A 17354-nucleotide genomic window follows, 5' to 3' on the forward strand; every position below is an offset into this window, starting at 1 on the left:
CCCTGTTAGCAATCCGGGCGAATTGGACCCCCACCTGCAGGCGGCCTTGGAAGAACTCCCCACTGATGACCATGAGGGACGCCTACGGCTGATTCAGCAGTATCGGCAGGAGGCCCGAGCCGAGCGAGAGGCCCAGGCCCAGCGAGCCGAGCGGGAGGCTGAGAGAGCCGAGCGCCAAGCCCAGCGAGAACATGAACTGGAGATGCTCCGGCAAGGGGGGATGCCCTCCACCGCCCAGAGAGGTGAGCCCAGCAGCGCTCAGATACCTAAGCCCCGGCCCAATCAGTTCCCTGTTATGGAGAAGGACGGGGACTTGGACACTTTTCTGCGGGCCTTTGAGAAAGCCTGCAGACAGTACCGGCTGCCTACAGATGAATGGGCCTGACACCAGGGCTGAGAGGTAAAGCTCTGGAGGCGTTTGCTGCCCTCCCTCAAGAACAAGATGGTGACTATGAGGCCATCAAGCAGGCTCTGATAGCCAAGTACCAGCTTACACCCGAGGTGTACCGTAGAAAGTTCCGGACCCTCCAACGTGGCCCACACGACAGTTACAGTGATGTGGTGCATGGACTGGGGACCCACTTTGACCAGTGGACCCAAGGACTGTCAGTGACCACCTTTGCACAGCTGCGAGACCTGATGATCAAAGACCAGTTCTTTCATCTTTGCCCAGCTGAGGTGCGACAGTTCGTGATGGACAGAGAACCCAAAGACGTGACGAAAGCAGCGCAGATTGCCGATGCCTATGAGGCCAACCGTAGATCGGAAGCGCGGAAGCCAGTCGCCACCAGCTGGAGAGGGGGTAAGCTGGCATCCAACGCCAGTACCCCTGCCAGCCAGCACACCAGAGGTCCTGTCCCCGTAGCCAACAACACCAGACCTACCACCGAACCTTGCAAGTGTTACACCTGCAATCAGACTGGTCATATCAGTACCTACTGCCCAGCCAAGCAGAAGAACACCCCAGCCATAGGCCCCAGGGCCTAATGCAGCAGTTCTTTTGGTGGGTGGTATGGTTGGGAGGGTGTGTGACAACGTACAGCACGTCACTGTGGGAGGCCATGTTGCTACAGGCCTCAAAGACACCGGGGCTGAACGAACCCTCATCCGACCCGAACTGGCGGCCCCTGAAGAAATCATTCCGGGGAAAACCCAAACTGTCACTGGGATTGGGGGCATCAGCTGTCCCTTACCGATGGCCCTGGTTTTTATTGATTGGGGTGCCGGGAGCGGGGTGAAGGAAGTGGGGCTGTCTGTTCCGCAGGATTGGCGCATAGCAAATGTGGTGCCAATATTCAAAAAGGGCTCTAAAAGTGAACCTGGAAATTATAGGCCAGTAAGTCTAACCTCTATTGTTGGTAAAATATTTGAAGGGTTTCTGAGGGATGTTATTCTGGATTATCTCAATGAGAATAACTGTTTAACTCCATATCAGCATGGGTTTATGAGAAATCGCTCCTGTCAAACCAATCTAATCAGTTTTTATGAAGAGGTAAGCTATAGGCTGGACCACGGTGAGTCATTGGACGTGGTATATCTCGATTTTTCCAAAGCGTTTGATACCGTGCCGCACAAGAGGTTGGTACACAAAATGAGAATGCTTGGTCTGGGGGAAAATGTGTGTAAATGGGTTAGTAACTGGCTTAGTGATAGAAAGCAGAGGGTGGTTATAAATGGTATAGTCTCTAACTGGGTCGCTGTGACCAGTGGGGTACCGCAGGGGTCGGTATTGGGACCTGTTCTCTTCAACATATTCATTAATGATCTGGTAGAAGGTTTACACAGTAAAATATCGATATTTGCAGATGATACAAAACTATGTAAAGCAGTTAATACAAGAGAAGATAGTATTCTGCTACAGATGGATCTGGATAAGTTGGAAACTTGGGCTGAAAGGTGGCAGATGAGGTTTAACAATGATAAATGTAAGGTTATACACATGGGAAGAAGGAATCAATGTCACCATTACACACTGAATGGGAAACCACTGGGTAAATCTGACAGGGAGAAGGACTTGGGGATCCTAGTTAATGATAAACTTACCTGGAACAGCCAGTGCCAGGCAGCAGCTGCCAAGGCAAACAGGATCATGGGGTGCATTAAAAGAGGTCTGGATACACATGATGAGAGCATTATACTGCCTCTGTACAAATCCCTAGTTAGACCGCACATGGAGTACTGTGTCCAGTTTTGGGCACCGGTGCTCAGGAAGGATATAATGGAACTAGAGAGAGTACAAAGGAGGGCAACAAAATTAATAAAGGGGATGGGAGAACTACAATACCCAGATAGATTAGCGAAATTAGGATTATTTAGTCTAGAAAAAAGACGACTGAGGGGCGATCTAATAACCATGTATAAGTATATAAGGGGACAATACAAATATCTCGCTGAGGATCTGTTTATACCAAGGAAGGTGACGGGCACAAGGGGGCATTCTTTGCGTCTGGAGGTGAGAAGGTTTTTCCACCAACATAGAAGAGGATTCTTTACTGTTAGGGCAGTGAGAATCTGGAATTGCTTGCCTGAGGAGGTGGTGATGGCGAACTCAGTCGGGGGGTTCAAGAGAGGCCTGGATGTCTTCCTGGAGCAGAACAATATTGTATCATACAATTAGGTTCTGTAGAAGGACGTAGATCTGGGGATTTATTATGATGGAATATAGGCTGAACTGGATGGACAAATGTCTTTTTTCGGCCTTACTAACTATGTTACTATGTTATAATGTATGTCTGATAATTTGCCCACTGATGTTTTGTTGGGGACTGATTTGGGGAGGATGTTCGCATACTACGTTCCTGACACCCCTCCCCAATCTACTAATGCGGGTAAAGTTAACCCTGATGATGATGATGATGGGAAATCGCATGTGTTACCTGACCATGCTTTATCTTGTAATGATGCATCTAATAATCATTTTTTCCCTAGGATTGATGGTGAAAATGTTGTACCTGTGCCAGCTGAACCTGATAATGATTCTTCTGTGAAGGTTAATGTGTCCATAGGTACAGGCGTGCCCAGCCACGTCGCTCTGCGGAGTGAGAAGGCTGAGGATCCCCTAACAGGGGCAAGTGTCGGTGCTACCGGAAATGGGGAGATGCATGGGAACCGTGAGGAAGGTGATGCCATGAAAGTGACCAGTGCCACCGAGGAAGGTAACTGGCCCATAAGTAGCACTGCCCCTGGAGTGTTGGGGGTGGATGGGGAGGTAGAGCCCAGAGCAGCGCCGGCTGATGGGACTGTAGAAACCCCCGGGGAGACAGCCTACGTAGCTGCTGTCACCCGCAGTCAGAGTGCCCGGAACGCAGATAACTGTCAGCCTTCCGGACCCTCCTCAGTCACCACTGTGACTGAACCAGAGGTGGACCCAGAGCAGGTCCAAGAGGGTTCCCGTGGGGAAGGGACCCTGACGTCGCTTCTGGCTTCCCTAGCCAGGAGTTTCAGGCCGCTCTGCACACAGATGCGAGCCTAGAGAGTTTGAGACAACTTGCCGGGACGCCCATCTCCGAGACTGATAAGGAGAAGGTGTTCTGGGAACAAGGAAGGTTGTACCGGGAGACAGTACCCGGAGAATCACAAAAGGAGTGGTTGAGGGAAAGACAGCTGGTCGTCCCACAGCAATTCCGGGGTGAGTTGTTGCGGATTGCCCATGAGATCCCGCTAGCTGGACACTTGGGGATCAGCAAAACTAAGGCCCGGCTGTCTCAACACTTCTATTGGCCTAAGATGGGGACAGATGTGTCAAACTACTGCCACTCCTGTATCACTTGTCAAAGAGTGGGGAAGGCGGGGCCTGCTCTTAAGGCTCCCCTGATCCCTTTGCCAGTGATAGAGGAGCCTTTCCAGAGGATCGCGGTGGACATTGTGGGCCCGCTGGCCGTCCCCAGCAGCTCTGGAAAGCAATATATCCTTACTGTGGTAGACTACGCTACCCGGTACCCAGAGGCAGTAGCTCTGTCGTCAACTAGGGCAGATAAGGTGGCGGATGCCCTGTTGGCTATCTTTTCACGTGTAGGGTTTCCCAGGGAAATGCTTACTGATCAAGGGACCCAATTTATGTCTCGCCTAATGGAGGCTCTCTGTAAGAGAATGCAGGTGAAGCACCTGGTATCGAGTGCGTATCACCCACAGACCAATGGCCTGTGTGAACGCTTCAATGGTACCCTCAAACAGATGCTACGCATGCTGGTTGAGACTCAAGGGCGCGACTGGGAGCGGTACCTCCCACACCTGCTGTTCGCTTACCGAGAGGTTCCGCAGGCCTCGACGGGGTTCTCCCCCTTCGAGCTCCTGTACGGCAGGCGAGTTCGGGGACCCCTTGGGTTGGTAAGAAAATCCTGGGAAGAGGAGCCGAACCCTTCTGAAGTGTCCCTAGTGGAGTATGTCATGCGCTTCCGTGACAAGATGCAGACCTTGACGCAGTTGGTGCATGACAACATGACGCAGGCTCAGGCTGATCAGAAGCACTGGTACGACCAGAACGCCCGGGAGCGGACCTACCACGTGGGTCAAAAGGTGTGGGTGCTGGTCCCTGTACCAACGGATAAGCTTCAGGCAGCCTGGGAGGGCCCGTACGTCGTCCACCAACAGCTCAACCCGGTCACGTACGTGGTCACGCTTGACCAAGCTCGGGGTAGGCGAAAGGCCTTTCACGTCAATATGATGAAGGCTCATCACGAACGTGAACCTTTCGTCCTACCGGTCTGCAGCTTACCCGAAGACGGGGAGGAAGACACCCTCCTGGACTTGCTGGCCCAAGCCAAGGCCAATGGGTCCATCGAGGATGTGGAGGTAAGCGCCTTGTTAACTGAACCCCAGCGGGTGCAGTTGCAAACCACACTGGAACCCTTCCGGGTCGTATTCTCCAACCGACCTGGGAGGACTGAGTTAGCAGTCCACGAGGTGGACACCGGGAATCACGCCCCACTATGGCGAACACCCTATCGAATCTCTGACCAGGTGCAGCAGACTATGCGCCAAGAGATCGATGAGATGTTACAGCTGGGGGTGATTCGACGGTCAAAGAGCGCGTGGGCATCACCTGTAGTTCTCGTGCCAAAGAAGGACCGGACCACCAGGTTCTGCGTGGACTACAGGGGGCTCAACGCCATCACAGCCCCGGATGCGCACCCAATGCCGCGCATGGAGGAGCTGCTTGAGAAGTTAGCTGGCGCAGATTACCTAACAATAATGGATCTGAGTCGAGGATACTGGCAGATTCCCCTGAGCCCCGAGGCGCAGGAAAAGTCCGCCTTTATCACACCCTTTGGACTGTACGAGTCCACGGTCATGACCTTCGGCATGAAGAATGCCCCTGCCACTTTCCAGCGGATGGTTAACCTCCTGCTTCAGGGACTGGAGACGTACGCCGTGGCGTACTTGGATGACATTGCCATCTTCAGTCCCTCCTGGAAGGAACACCTGCAGCATCTCGAGGAGGTGCTCAGGCGAATTCACCAAGCAGGACTGACTATCAAGCCGGGAAAGTGTCAGATGGGCATGAGGGAGGTTCACTACCTGGGGCACCGAGTAGGTGGGAACACCCTGAAGCCAGAGCCTGACAAAGTGGGAGTGATCGTGAACTGGCCCACTCCCGTGACCAAGAAACAGGTGATGTCCTTCTTGGGCACTGCAGGGTACTATAGGCGCTTCATAAAGCACTATAGTAGCCTGGCAAAACCTTTGACGGACCTCACCAGGAAGAAGCTACCTCACATTGTCAACTGGACAGATGGCTGTGAGGGGGCCTTCCAGGCGTTGAAAACCGCACTGTGCAACGCCCCTGTGTTGAAAGCAGTCGACAGCAGTCGACCGTTCTTGGTGCAGACCGACGCCAGCGAGTTTGGCCTTGGTGCTGTGCTCAGCCAGGTTGACTCGGAGGACCAAGAGCACCCCGTGTTATACCTGAGCCGGAAACTTTTGCCGAGGGAAGTGGCCTACTCCACAATTGAGAAGGAGTGCCTGGCCATAGTCTAGGCCCTGCAGCGCTTGCAGCCCTACTTGTATGGTCACACTTTCACTGTGGTGACCGACCACAACCCTCTGCGCTGGCTAAACGCCATGTGTGGAACCAACGGCAGGTTGCTACGCTGGAGCCTTGCCCTTCAGCAGTTTGACTTCACCATTGAACATAAAACGGGCAAAGAGCATGGGAATGCAGATGGACTCTCCCGCCAGGGTGAACCTACTGAGGTGCCCATGGAGGCATACCGTGGGGTACTGCCTCCCTAGCGCACACCAAAAGGGGGAGGTGTCACGATATGGTATGAAATATCATAAGTAGTTCTCTTGCTAGCCTGCATGGGCTAAGCCCCCCTTCTTGGAGTAACAGTTTGTAGCTGCAAATTCCTGGCTTTCCTTCTCTGAGAGTATGGGGGAAGAGAGGTTTTATTGCCGCATGGAATTTACAACTGGCATTTCCTGTGTAAGCTCTTGTTCAGCTATAAGGGAAGTAGAAACTTCAAGAATCCATGAAAGATTCTTTGTTTAGTTTTTGTTAGATATTAGGCAAACGATTTAAGCTAGGAACATGAAAATATATATTCGTAGTCTCACTCGGTGTATCTACACATCCCATGAAACTCGGGTTTCTAACTCCATCTGGTAAAGAAGTAGGGTTTTCTCTGGAAAAATGTATCCCAGATAGGACATATTTGATCTCATTAGAATGCTCACGTTAATCCGAGATGAATTATGAGTATGTTAGGACTCTGACATGTTTTGTAGTGAAGTTATAGAAATCAGAGGAAATAGTTTAAAGTTTACTCAGAATGTAGAGAGAGGAGGGTCTGGATAAGCCAGCCCTTCTGTGATGTCAAAGCCTTAAGGTATTAAGTTTGTGGCAGGCTCCCCAGCTGTCTCTTCTGCTGATTTCTCCTTCTGGACTGCTTGTCTTCTGAAGCCAGCAGCACGTCCAAATGAGCTGGGACATATGGAAAAACTCCACTAGCCTGGATGCCTGTCATGCTTTAAACATGTGAGTGTTGCTTTTCTCATTTATTCCCTTTATGTTATAATTACCCATGTACATATTTGCAATTGTCTCATTTGTAACTTCTTTATAAAATATTTTTGATAACGCACTGCCTAATTTTTAATGGGATATACTATTATATGTTAGTTCTTCTCCATGCTCTAAAAACCGTACCCTAAGTCTTCTGAAGGGAAAACGCTACTGTTACTGTTGAGGTGGGTTAGCTTCGGACCCGTTTAATCGAAGCTGGTGGCAGCGAAAGTGCGCTGACTGTTGGATTATGCTGAAGCAACTGCGGGTTTGATAATTATTGTTCCTGCCTGAGTGGGAGTAGTTTACCGCGATGCTGCAGCGTGCCCAATAGCCAGTACATAGCAGGCAGCCTTCCTGGCGACTAATTACCCAGGGTGCAGTACCTAATCTGACCTGAAAGTAAGGGGGCGCCAGAGAGCTGCCAGTGTTAAGTGGAACTGTAAGCGGGATATACATAAATCCCTGCAGTTTGTGGTATATTGAAAGCAGTGGGATACCTAGAATAAGCCCCTGCTGTAAGCAAGAGGTCAATAGCCTTGTGTGTGGTTTTTCATCACATCGTGGAGTGGAGGGATAACTAAGATAAGCCCCCCTGCACATGTGATAGCCGTCTGTTGGCCTGAAGTCACCTCAATCCGTGACGTAGGGGTGACGGTCACGGTGGGAATCCTGACCCAGTGTTGACAGCGAACAGGAGAATCAAGACACCACCCATAAAATACTGCGCTAATAGTAAGATGCTCCACCCATAAAATACTGCGCTAATAGTAAGATGCTCCACCCATAAAATACTGCGCTAATAGTAAGATGCTCCACCCATAAAATACTGCGCTAATAGTAAGATGCTCCACCCATAAAATACTGCGCTAATAGTAAGATGCTCCACCCATAAAATACTGCGCCAATAGTAAGATGCTCCACCCAAAAATACTGCGCCAATAGTAAGATGCTCCACCCAAAAATACTGCGCTAATAGTAAGATGCTCCACCCATAAAATACTGCCCCAATAGTAAGATGCTCCACCCAAAAATACTGCGCTAATAGTAAGATGCTCCACCCATAATATACTGCGCCAATAGTAAGATGCTCCACCCATAATATACTGCGCCAGTAGTAAGATGCTCCACCCATAAAATACTGCGCCAATAGTAAGATGCTCCACCCATTAAATACTCCACCAATGGTAAGATGCTCCACCCATAAAATACTCCACCAATAGTAAGATGCTCCACCCATAAAATACTGCACCAATAGTAAGATGCTCCACCCATAAAATACTCCACCAATAGGAAGATGCTCCACAGATAAAATACTGCGCCAATAGTAAGATGCTCCACCCATAAAATACTCCACCAATAGTAAGATGCTCCACCCATAAAATACTCCACCAATAGTAAGATGCTCCACCCATAAAATACTGCGCTAATAGTATGATGCTCCACCCATAAAATACTCCACCAATAGTAAGATGCTCCACCCATAAAACACTGCGCTAATAGTAAGATGCTCCACCCATAAAATACTCCACCAATAGTAACATGCTCCACCCATAAAATACTCCACCAAAAGTAAGATGCTCCACCCATAAAATACTCCAATAGTAAGATGCTCCACCCATAAAATACTCCACCAATAGTAAGATGCTCCACCCATAAAATACTCCACCAATAGTAAGATGCTCCACCCATAAAATACTCCACCAATAGTAAGATGCTCCACCCATAAAATACTGCACCAATAGTAAGATGCTCCACCCATAAAATACTGTGCCAATAGTAAGATGCTCCACCCATAAAATACTGCGCTAATAGTAAGATGCTCCACCCGTAAAATACTGCGCCAATAGTAAGATGCTCCACCGATAAAACACTGTGCTAATAGTAAGATGGTCCACCCATAAAATACTCCACTAATAGTAAGATGCTCCACCCATAAAATACTCCACCAATAGTAAGATGCTCCACCCATAAAATACTCCACCAATAGTAAGATGCTCCACCCATAAAACACTCCACCAATAGTAAGATGCTCCACCCATAAAATACTGCGCTAATAGTAAGATGCTCCACCCATAAAATACTCCACCAATAGTAAGATGCTCCACCCATAAAACACTGCGCTAATAGTAAGATGCTCCACCCATAAAATACTCCACCAATAGTAACATGCTCCACCCATAAAATACTCCACCAAAAGTAAGATGCTCCACCCATAAAATACTCCAATAGTAAGATGCTCCACCCATAAAATACTCCACCAATAGTAAGATGCTCCACCCATAAAATACTCCACCAATAGTAAGATGCTCCACCCATAAAATACTCCACCAATAGTAAGATGCTCCACCCATAAAATACTGCACCAATAGTAAGATGCTCCACCCATAAAATACTGTGCCAATAGTAAGATGCTCCACCCATAAAATACTGCGCTAATAGTACGATGCTCCACCCATAAAATACTGCGCCAATAGTAAGATGCTCCACCCATAAAATACTGCGCTAATAGTAAGATGCTCCACCCATAAAATACTCCACCAATAGTAAGATGCTCCACCCATAAAACACTGCGCTAATAGTAAGATGCTCCACCCATAAAATACTCCACCAATAGTAACATGCTCCACCCATAAAATACTCCACCAAAAGTAAGATGCTCCACCCATAAAATACTCCAATAGTAAGATGCTCCACCCATAAAATACTCCACCAATAGTAACATGCTCCACCCATAAAATACTCCACCAAAAGTAAGATGCTCCACCCATAAAATACTCCAATAGTAAGATGCTCCACCCATAAAATACTCCACCAATAGTAAGATGCTCCACCCATAAAATACTCCACCAATAGTAAGATGCTCCACCCATAAAATACTCCACCAATAGTAAGATGCTCCACCCATAAAATACTGCACCAATAGTAAGATGCTCCACCCATAAAATACTGCGCCAATAGTAAGATGCTCCACCCATAAAATACTGCGCTAATAGTAAGATGCTCCACCCATAAAATACTGCGCCAATAGTAAGATGCTCCACCGATAAAACACTGTGCTAATAGTAAGATGCTCCACCCATAAAATACTCCACCAATAGTAAGATGCTGCACCCATAAAATACTCCACCAATAGTAAGATGCTCCACCCATAAAATACTCCACCAATAGTAAGATGCTCCACCCATAAAATACTGCACCAATAGTAAGATGCTCCACCCATAAAATACTGTGCCAATAGTAAGATGCTCCACCCATAAAATACTCCACCAATAGTAAGATGCTCCACCCATAAAATACTGCGCCAATAGTAAGATGCTCCACCCATAAAATACTGTGCCAATAGTAAGATGCTCCACCCATAAAATACTCCACCAATAGTAAGATGCTCCACCCATAAAATACTCCACCAATAGTAAGATGCTCCACCCATAAAATACTGCGCTAATATTAAGATGCTCCACCCATAAAATACTCCACCAATAGTAAGATGCTCCACCCATAAAATACTCCACCAATAGTAAGATGCTCCACCCATAAAATACTGCACCAATAGTAAGATGCTCCACCCATAAAATACTTTGCCAATAGTAAGATGCTCCACCCATAAAATACTCCACCAATAGTAAGATGCTCCACCCATAAAATACTGCGCCAATAGTAAGATGCTCCACCCATAAAATACTGTGCCAATAGTAAGATGCTCCACCCATAAAATACTGTGCAATAGTAAGATGCTCCACCCATAAAATACTGCGCCAATAGTAAGATGCTCCACCCATAAAATACTCCACCAATAGTAAGATGCTCCACCCATAAAATACTGCACCAATAGTAAGATGCTCCACCCATAAAATACTTTGCCAATAGTAAGATGATCCACCCATAAAATATTGCGCCAATAGTAAGATCCTCCACCCATTAAATACTCCACCAATGGTAAGATGCTCCACCCATAAAATACTGCGCTAATAGTAAGATGCTCCACCCATAAAATACTCCACCAATAGTAAGATGCTCCACCCATAAAATACTGCGCTAATAGTAAGATGCTCCACCCATAAAATACTGCGCTAATAGTAAGATGCTCCACCCATAAAATACTCCACCAATAGTAAGATGCTCCACCCATAAAATACTGCGCTAATAGTAAGATGCTCCACCCATAAAATACTGCGCCAATAGTAAGATGCTCCACCCATAAAATACTCCACCAATAGTAAGATGCTCCACCCATAAAATACTGCGCTAATAGTAAGATGCTCCACCCATAAAATACTGCGCTAATAGTAAGATGCTCCACCCATAAAATACTCCACCAATAGTAAGATGCTCCACCCATAAAATACTGCGCCAATAGTAAGATGCTCCACCCATTAAATACTCCACCAATGGTAAGATGCTCCACCCATAAAATACTGTGCTAATAGTAAGATGCTCCACCCATAAAATACTCCACCAATAGTAAGATGCTCCACCCATAAAATACTGCGCTAATAGTAAGATGCTCCACCCATAAAATACTGCGCTAATAGTAAGATGCTCCACCCATAAAATACTGCGCCAATAGTAAGATGCTCCACCCATAAAATACTGCGCCAATAGTAAGATGCTCCACCCATAAAATACTCCACCAATAGTAAGATGCTCCCCTCCTAAGGTCCCCGACTCTGCGTGAATTCACCCTCTTTGATTCTAGATAGTCAGAATCTATTCTTTGCTCTTGAGCAGTAACACAATGGATGGAGAACTGATCCAGAGCTGAAAAAATGTGCAGAAGGGAAAAATGCGACAATGTCCTTCTCTCCTGGGGCTGCTTCCACCACATGGCAGGGGCCATTTACATCTGTTCTATGAGGCTCCATCTCTTACATGTCACTGATTCACAGTCTGCCACCTAGAGGTGATAGCGCGCTGTAGTAAGATCACGAGGAGGGGGCGCACTTGTCATTGACTCTTCACTCATCTTTAGATTCCGGATATGTCTGACATCATTTTGCCACTTTTGGGTGTAAACTCTGGAAATGACATCAATGGTCGGCTCGACCCCCTACAGTTACAGCAAAAGAGATTCCCCACATACTAAACAAACCGCACCGCACTGGTGGATGAGAATTACCTGTGGAATGTCATGGCCGATCAGGAGCCAGAATGTGCCGAAGATGAGAAGCAGGAACTTGGATTTCTGCATTATGTCTGTAAGAAAAACCAAAAACATTAAATGGTACATCCCCCATAATCATCAATACCAAACATACAAGATCCCCCATAATCATCAATACCAAACATACAAGATCCCCCATAATCATCAATACCAAACATACAAGATCCCCCATAATCATCAATACCAAACATACAAGATCCCCCATAATCATCAATACCAAACATACAAGATCCCCCATAATCATCAATACCAAACATACAAGATCCCTCATAATCATCAATACCAAACATACAAGATCCCCCATAATCATCAATACCAAACATACAAGATCCCCCATAATCAATACCAAACATACAAGATCCCCCATAATCATCAATACCAAACATACAAGATCCCCCATAATCATCAATACCAAACATACAAGATCCCCCATAATCATCAATACCAAACATACAAGATCCCCCATAATCATCAATACCAAACATACAAGATCCCCCATAATCATCAATACCAAACATACAAGATCCCCCATAATCATCAATACCAAACATACAAGATCCCCCATAATCATCAATACCAAACATACAAGATCCCCCATAATCATCAATACCAAACATACAAGATCCCCCATAATCAATACCAAACATACAAGATCCCCCATAATCATCAATACCAAACATACAAGATCCCCCATAATCATCAATACCAAACATACAAGATCCCCCATAATCATCAATACCAAACATACAAGATCCCCCATAATCATCAATACCAAACATACAAGATCCCCCATAATCATCAATACCAAACATACAAGATCCCCCATAATCATCAATACCAAACATACAAGATCCCCCATAATCATCAATACCAAACATACAAGATCCCCCATAATCATCAATACCAAACATACAAGATCCCCCATAATCATCAATACCAAACATACAAGATCCCCCATAATCATCAATACCAAACATACAAGATCCCCCATAATCAATACCAAACATACAAGATCCCCCATAATCATCAATACCAAACATACAAGATCCCCCATAATCATCAATACCAAACATACAAGATCCCCCATAATCATCAATACCAAACATACAAGATCCCCCATAATCATCAATACCAAACATACAAGATCCCCCATAATCATCAATACCAAACATACAAGATCCCCCATAATCATCAATACCAAACATACAAGATCCCCCATAATCATCAATACCAAACATACAAGATCCCCCATAATCATCAATACCAAACATATAAGATCCCCCATAATCATCAATACCAAACATACAAGATCCCCCATAATCATCAATACCAAACATACAAGATCCCCCATAATCATCAATACCAAACATACAAGATCCCCCATAATCATCAATACCAAACATACAAGATCCCCCATAATCATCAATACCAAACATACAAGATCCCCCATAATCATCAATACCAAACATACAAGATCCCCCATAATCATCAATACCAAACATACAAGATCCCCCATAATCATCAATACCAAACATACAAGATCCCCCATAATCATCAATACCAAACATACAAGATCCCCCATAATCATCAATACCAAACATACAAGATCCCCCATAATCAATACCAAACATACAAGATCCCCCATAATCATCAATACCAAACATACAAGATCCCCCATAATCATCAATACCAAACATACAAGATCCCCCATAATCATCAATACCAAACATACAAGATCCCCCATAATCATCAATACCAAACATACAAGATCCCCCATAATCATCAATACCAAACATACAAGATCCCCCATAATCATCAATACCAAACATACAAGATCCCCCATAATCATCAATACCAAACATACAAGATCCCCCATAATCATCAATACCAAACATACAAGATCCCCCATAATCAATACCAAACATACAAGATCCCCCATAATCATCAATACCAAACATACAAGATCCCCCATAATCATCAATACCAAACATACAAGATCCCCCATAATCATCAATACCAAACATACAAGATCCCCCATAATCATCAATACCAAACATACAAGATCCCCCATAATCATCAATACCAAACATACAAGATCCCCCATAATCATCAATACCAAACATACAAGATCCCCCATAATCATCAATACCAAACATACAAGATCCCCCATAATCATCAATACCAAACATACAAGATCCCCCATAATCATCAATACCAAACATACAAGATCCCCCATAATCATCAATACCAAACATACAAGATCCCCCATAATCATCAATACCAAACATACAAGATCCCCCATAATCATCAATACCAAACATACAAGATCCCCCATAATCATCAATACCAAACATACAAGATCCCCCATAATCATCAATACCAAACATACAAGATCCCCCATAATCATCAATACCAAACATACAAGATCCCCCCATAATCATCAATACCAAACATACAAGATCCCCCATAATCATCAATACCAAACATACAAGATCCCCCATAATCATCAATACCAAACATACAAGATCCCCCATAATCATCAATACCAAACATACAAGATCCCCCATAATCATCAATACCAAACATACCCATAATCATCAATACCAAACATACAAGATCCCCCATAATCATCAATACCAAACATACAAGATCCCCCATAATCATCAATACCAAACATACAAGATCCCCCATAATCATCAATACCAAACATACAAGATCCCCCATAATCATCAATACCAAACATACAAGATCCCCCATAATCATCAATACCAAACATACAAGATCCCCCATAATCATCAATACCAAACATACAAGATCCCCCATAATCATCAATACCAAACATACAAGATCCCCCATAATCATCAATACCAAACATACAAGATCCCCCATAATCATCAATACCAAACATACAAGATCCCCCATAATCATCAATACCAAACATACAAGATCCCCCATAATCATCAATACCAAACATACAAGATCCCCCATAATCATCAATACCAAACATACAAGATCCCCCATAATCATCAATACCAAACATACAAGATCCCCCATAATCATCAATACCAAACATACAAGATCCCCCATAATCATCAATACCAAACATACAAGATCCCCCATAATCATCAATACCAAACATACAAGATCCCCCATAATCATCAATACCAAACATACAAGATCCCCCATAATCATCAATACCAAACATACAAGATCCCCCATAATCATCAATACCAAACATACAAGATCCCCCATAATCATCAATACCAAACATACAAGATCCCCCATAATCATCAATACCAAACATACAAGATCCCCCATAATCATCAATACCAAACATACAAGATCCCCCATAATCATCAATACCAATCAATCAATACAAGATCCCCCATAATCATCAATACCAAACATACAAGATCCCCCATAATCATCAATACCAAACATACAAGATCCCCCATAATCATCAATACCAAACATACAAGATCCCCCATAATCATCAATACCAAACATACAAGATCCCCCATAATCATCAATACCAAACATACAAGATCCCCCATAATCATCAATACCAAACATACAAGATCCCCCATAATCATCAATACCAAACATACAAGATCCCCCATAATCATCAATACCAAACATACAAGATCCCCCATAATCATCAATACCAAACATACAAGATCCCCCATAATCATCAATACCAAACATACAAGATCCCCCATAATCATCAATACCAAACATACAAGATCCCCCATAATCATCAATACCAAACATACAAGATCCCCCATAATCATCAATACCAAACATACAAGATCCCCCATAATCATCAATACCAAACATACAAGATCCCCCATAATCATCAATACCAAACATACAAGATCCCCCATAATCATCAATACCAAACATACAAGATCCCCCATAATCATCAATACCAAACATACAAGATCCCCCATAATCATCAATACCAAACATACAAGATCCCCCATAATCATCAATACCAAACATACAAGATCCCCCATAATCATCAATACCAAACATACAAGATCCCCCATAATCATCAATACCAAACATACAAGATCCCCCATAATCATCAATACCAAACATACAAGATCCCCCATAATCATCAATACCAAACATACAAGATCCCCCATAATCATCAATACCAAACATACAAGATCCCCCATAATCATCAATACCAAACATACAAGATCCCCCATAATCATCAATACCAAACATACAAGATCCCCCATAATCATCAATACCAAACATACAAGATCCCCCATAATCATCAATACCAAACATACAAGATCCCCCATAATCATCAATACCAAACATACAAGATCCCCCATAATCATCAATACCAAACATACAAGATCCCCCATAATCATCAATACCAAACATACAAGATCCCCCATAATCATCAATACCAAACATACAAGATCCCCCATAATCATCAATACCAAACATACAAGATCCCCCATAATCATCAATACCAAACATACAAGATCCCCCATAATCATCAATACCAAACATACAAGATCCCCCATAATCATCAATACCAAACATACAAGATCCCCCATAATCATCAATACCAAACATACAAGATCCCCCATAATCATCAATACCAAACATACAAGATCCCCCCATAATCATCAATACCAAACATACAAGATCCCCCATAATCATCAATACCAAACATACAAGATCCCCCATAATCATCAATACCAAACATACAAGATCCCCCATAATCATCAATACCAAACATACAAGATCCCCCATAATCATCAATACCAAACATACAAGATCCCCCATAATCATCAATACCAAACATACAAGATCCCCCATAATCATCAATACCAAACATACAAGATCCCCCATAATCATCAATACCAAACATACATACAAGATCCCCCATAATCATCAATACCAAACATACAAGATCCCCCATAATCATCAATACCAAACATACAAGATCCCCCATAATCATCAATACCAAACATACAAGATCCCCCATAATCATCAATACCAAACATACAAGATCCCCCATAATCATCAATACCAAACATACAAGATCCCCCATAATCATCAATACCAAACATACAAGATCCCCCATAATCATCAATACCAAAAATACAAGATCCCCCATAATCATCAATAGCAAACATACAAGATCCCCCATAATCATCAATA

General features: G+C 44.2%; 1 protein-coding gene across 1 annotated transcript in view; it reads right to left on the minus strand.

Annotated features, from left to right (window-relative positions):
• LOC138671404 (ecto-ADP-ribosyltransferase 5-like) overlaps positions 1-17354 on the minus strand; it is a 179388-nt gene that overhangs the window by 146906 nt on the left and 15128 nt on the right. The window contains exon 2 of the mRNA XM_069759547.1: positions 12123-12199. Coding sequence (XP_069615648.1) covers positions 12123-12194 — 72 coding nt within the window. The 5' untranslated portion in view covers positions 12195-12199. The remainder of the gene's footprint in view (positions 1-12122; positions 12200-17354) is intronic.

This window comes from Ranitomeya imitator, chromosome 3, assembly GCF_032444005.1.
Source record: "Ranitomeya imitator isolate aRanImi1 chromosome 3, aRanImi1.pri, whole genome shotgun sequence".
Lineage (NCBI taxonomy): Eukaryota > Metazoa > Chordata > Amphibia > Anura > Dendrobatidae > Ranitomeya > Ranitomeya imitator.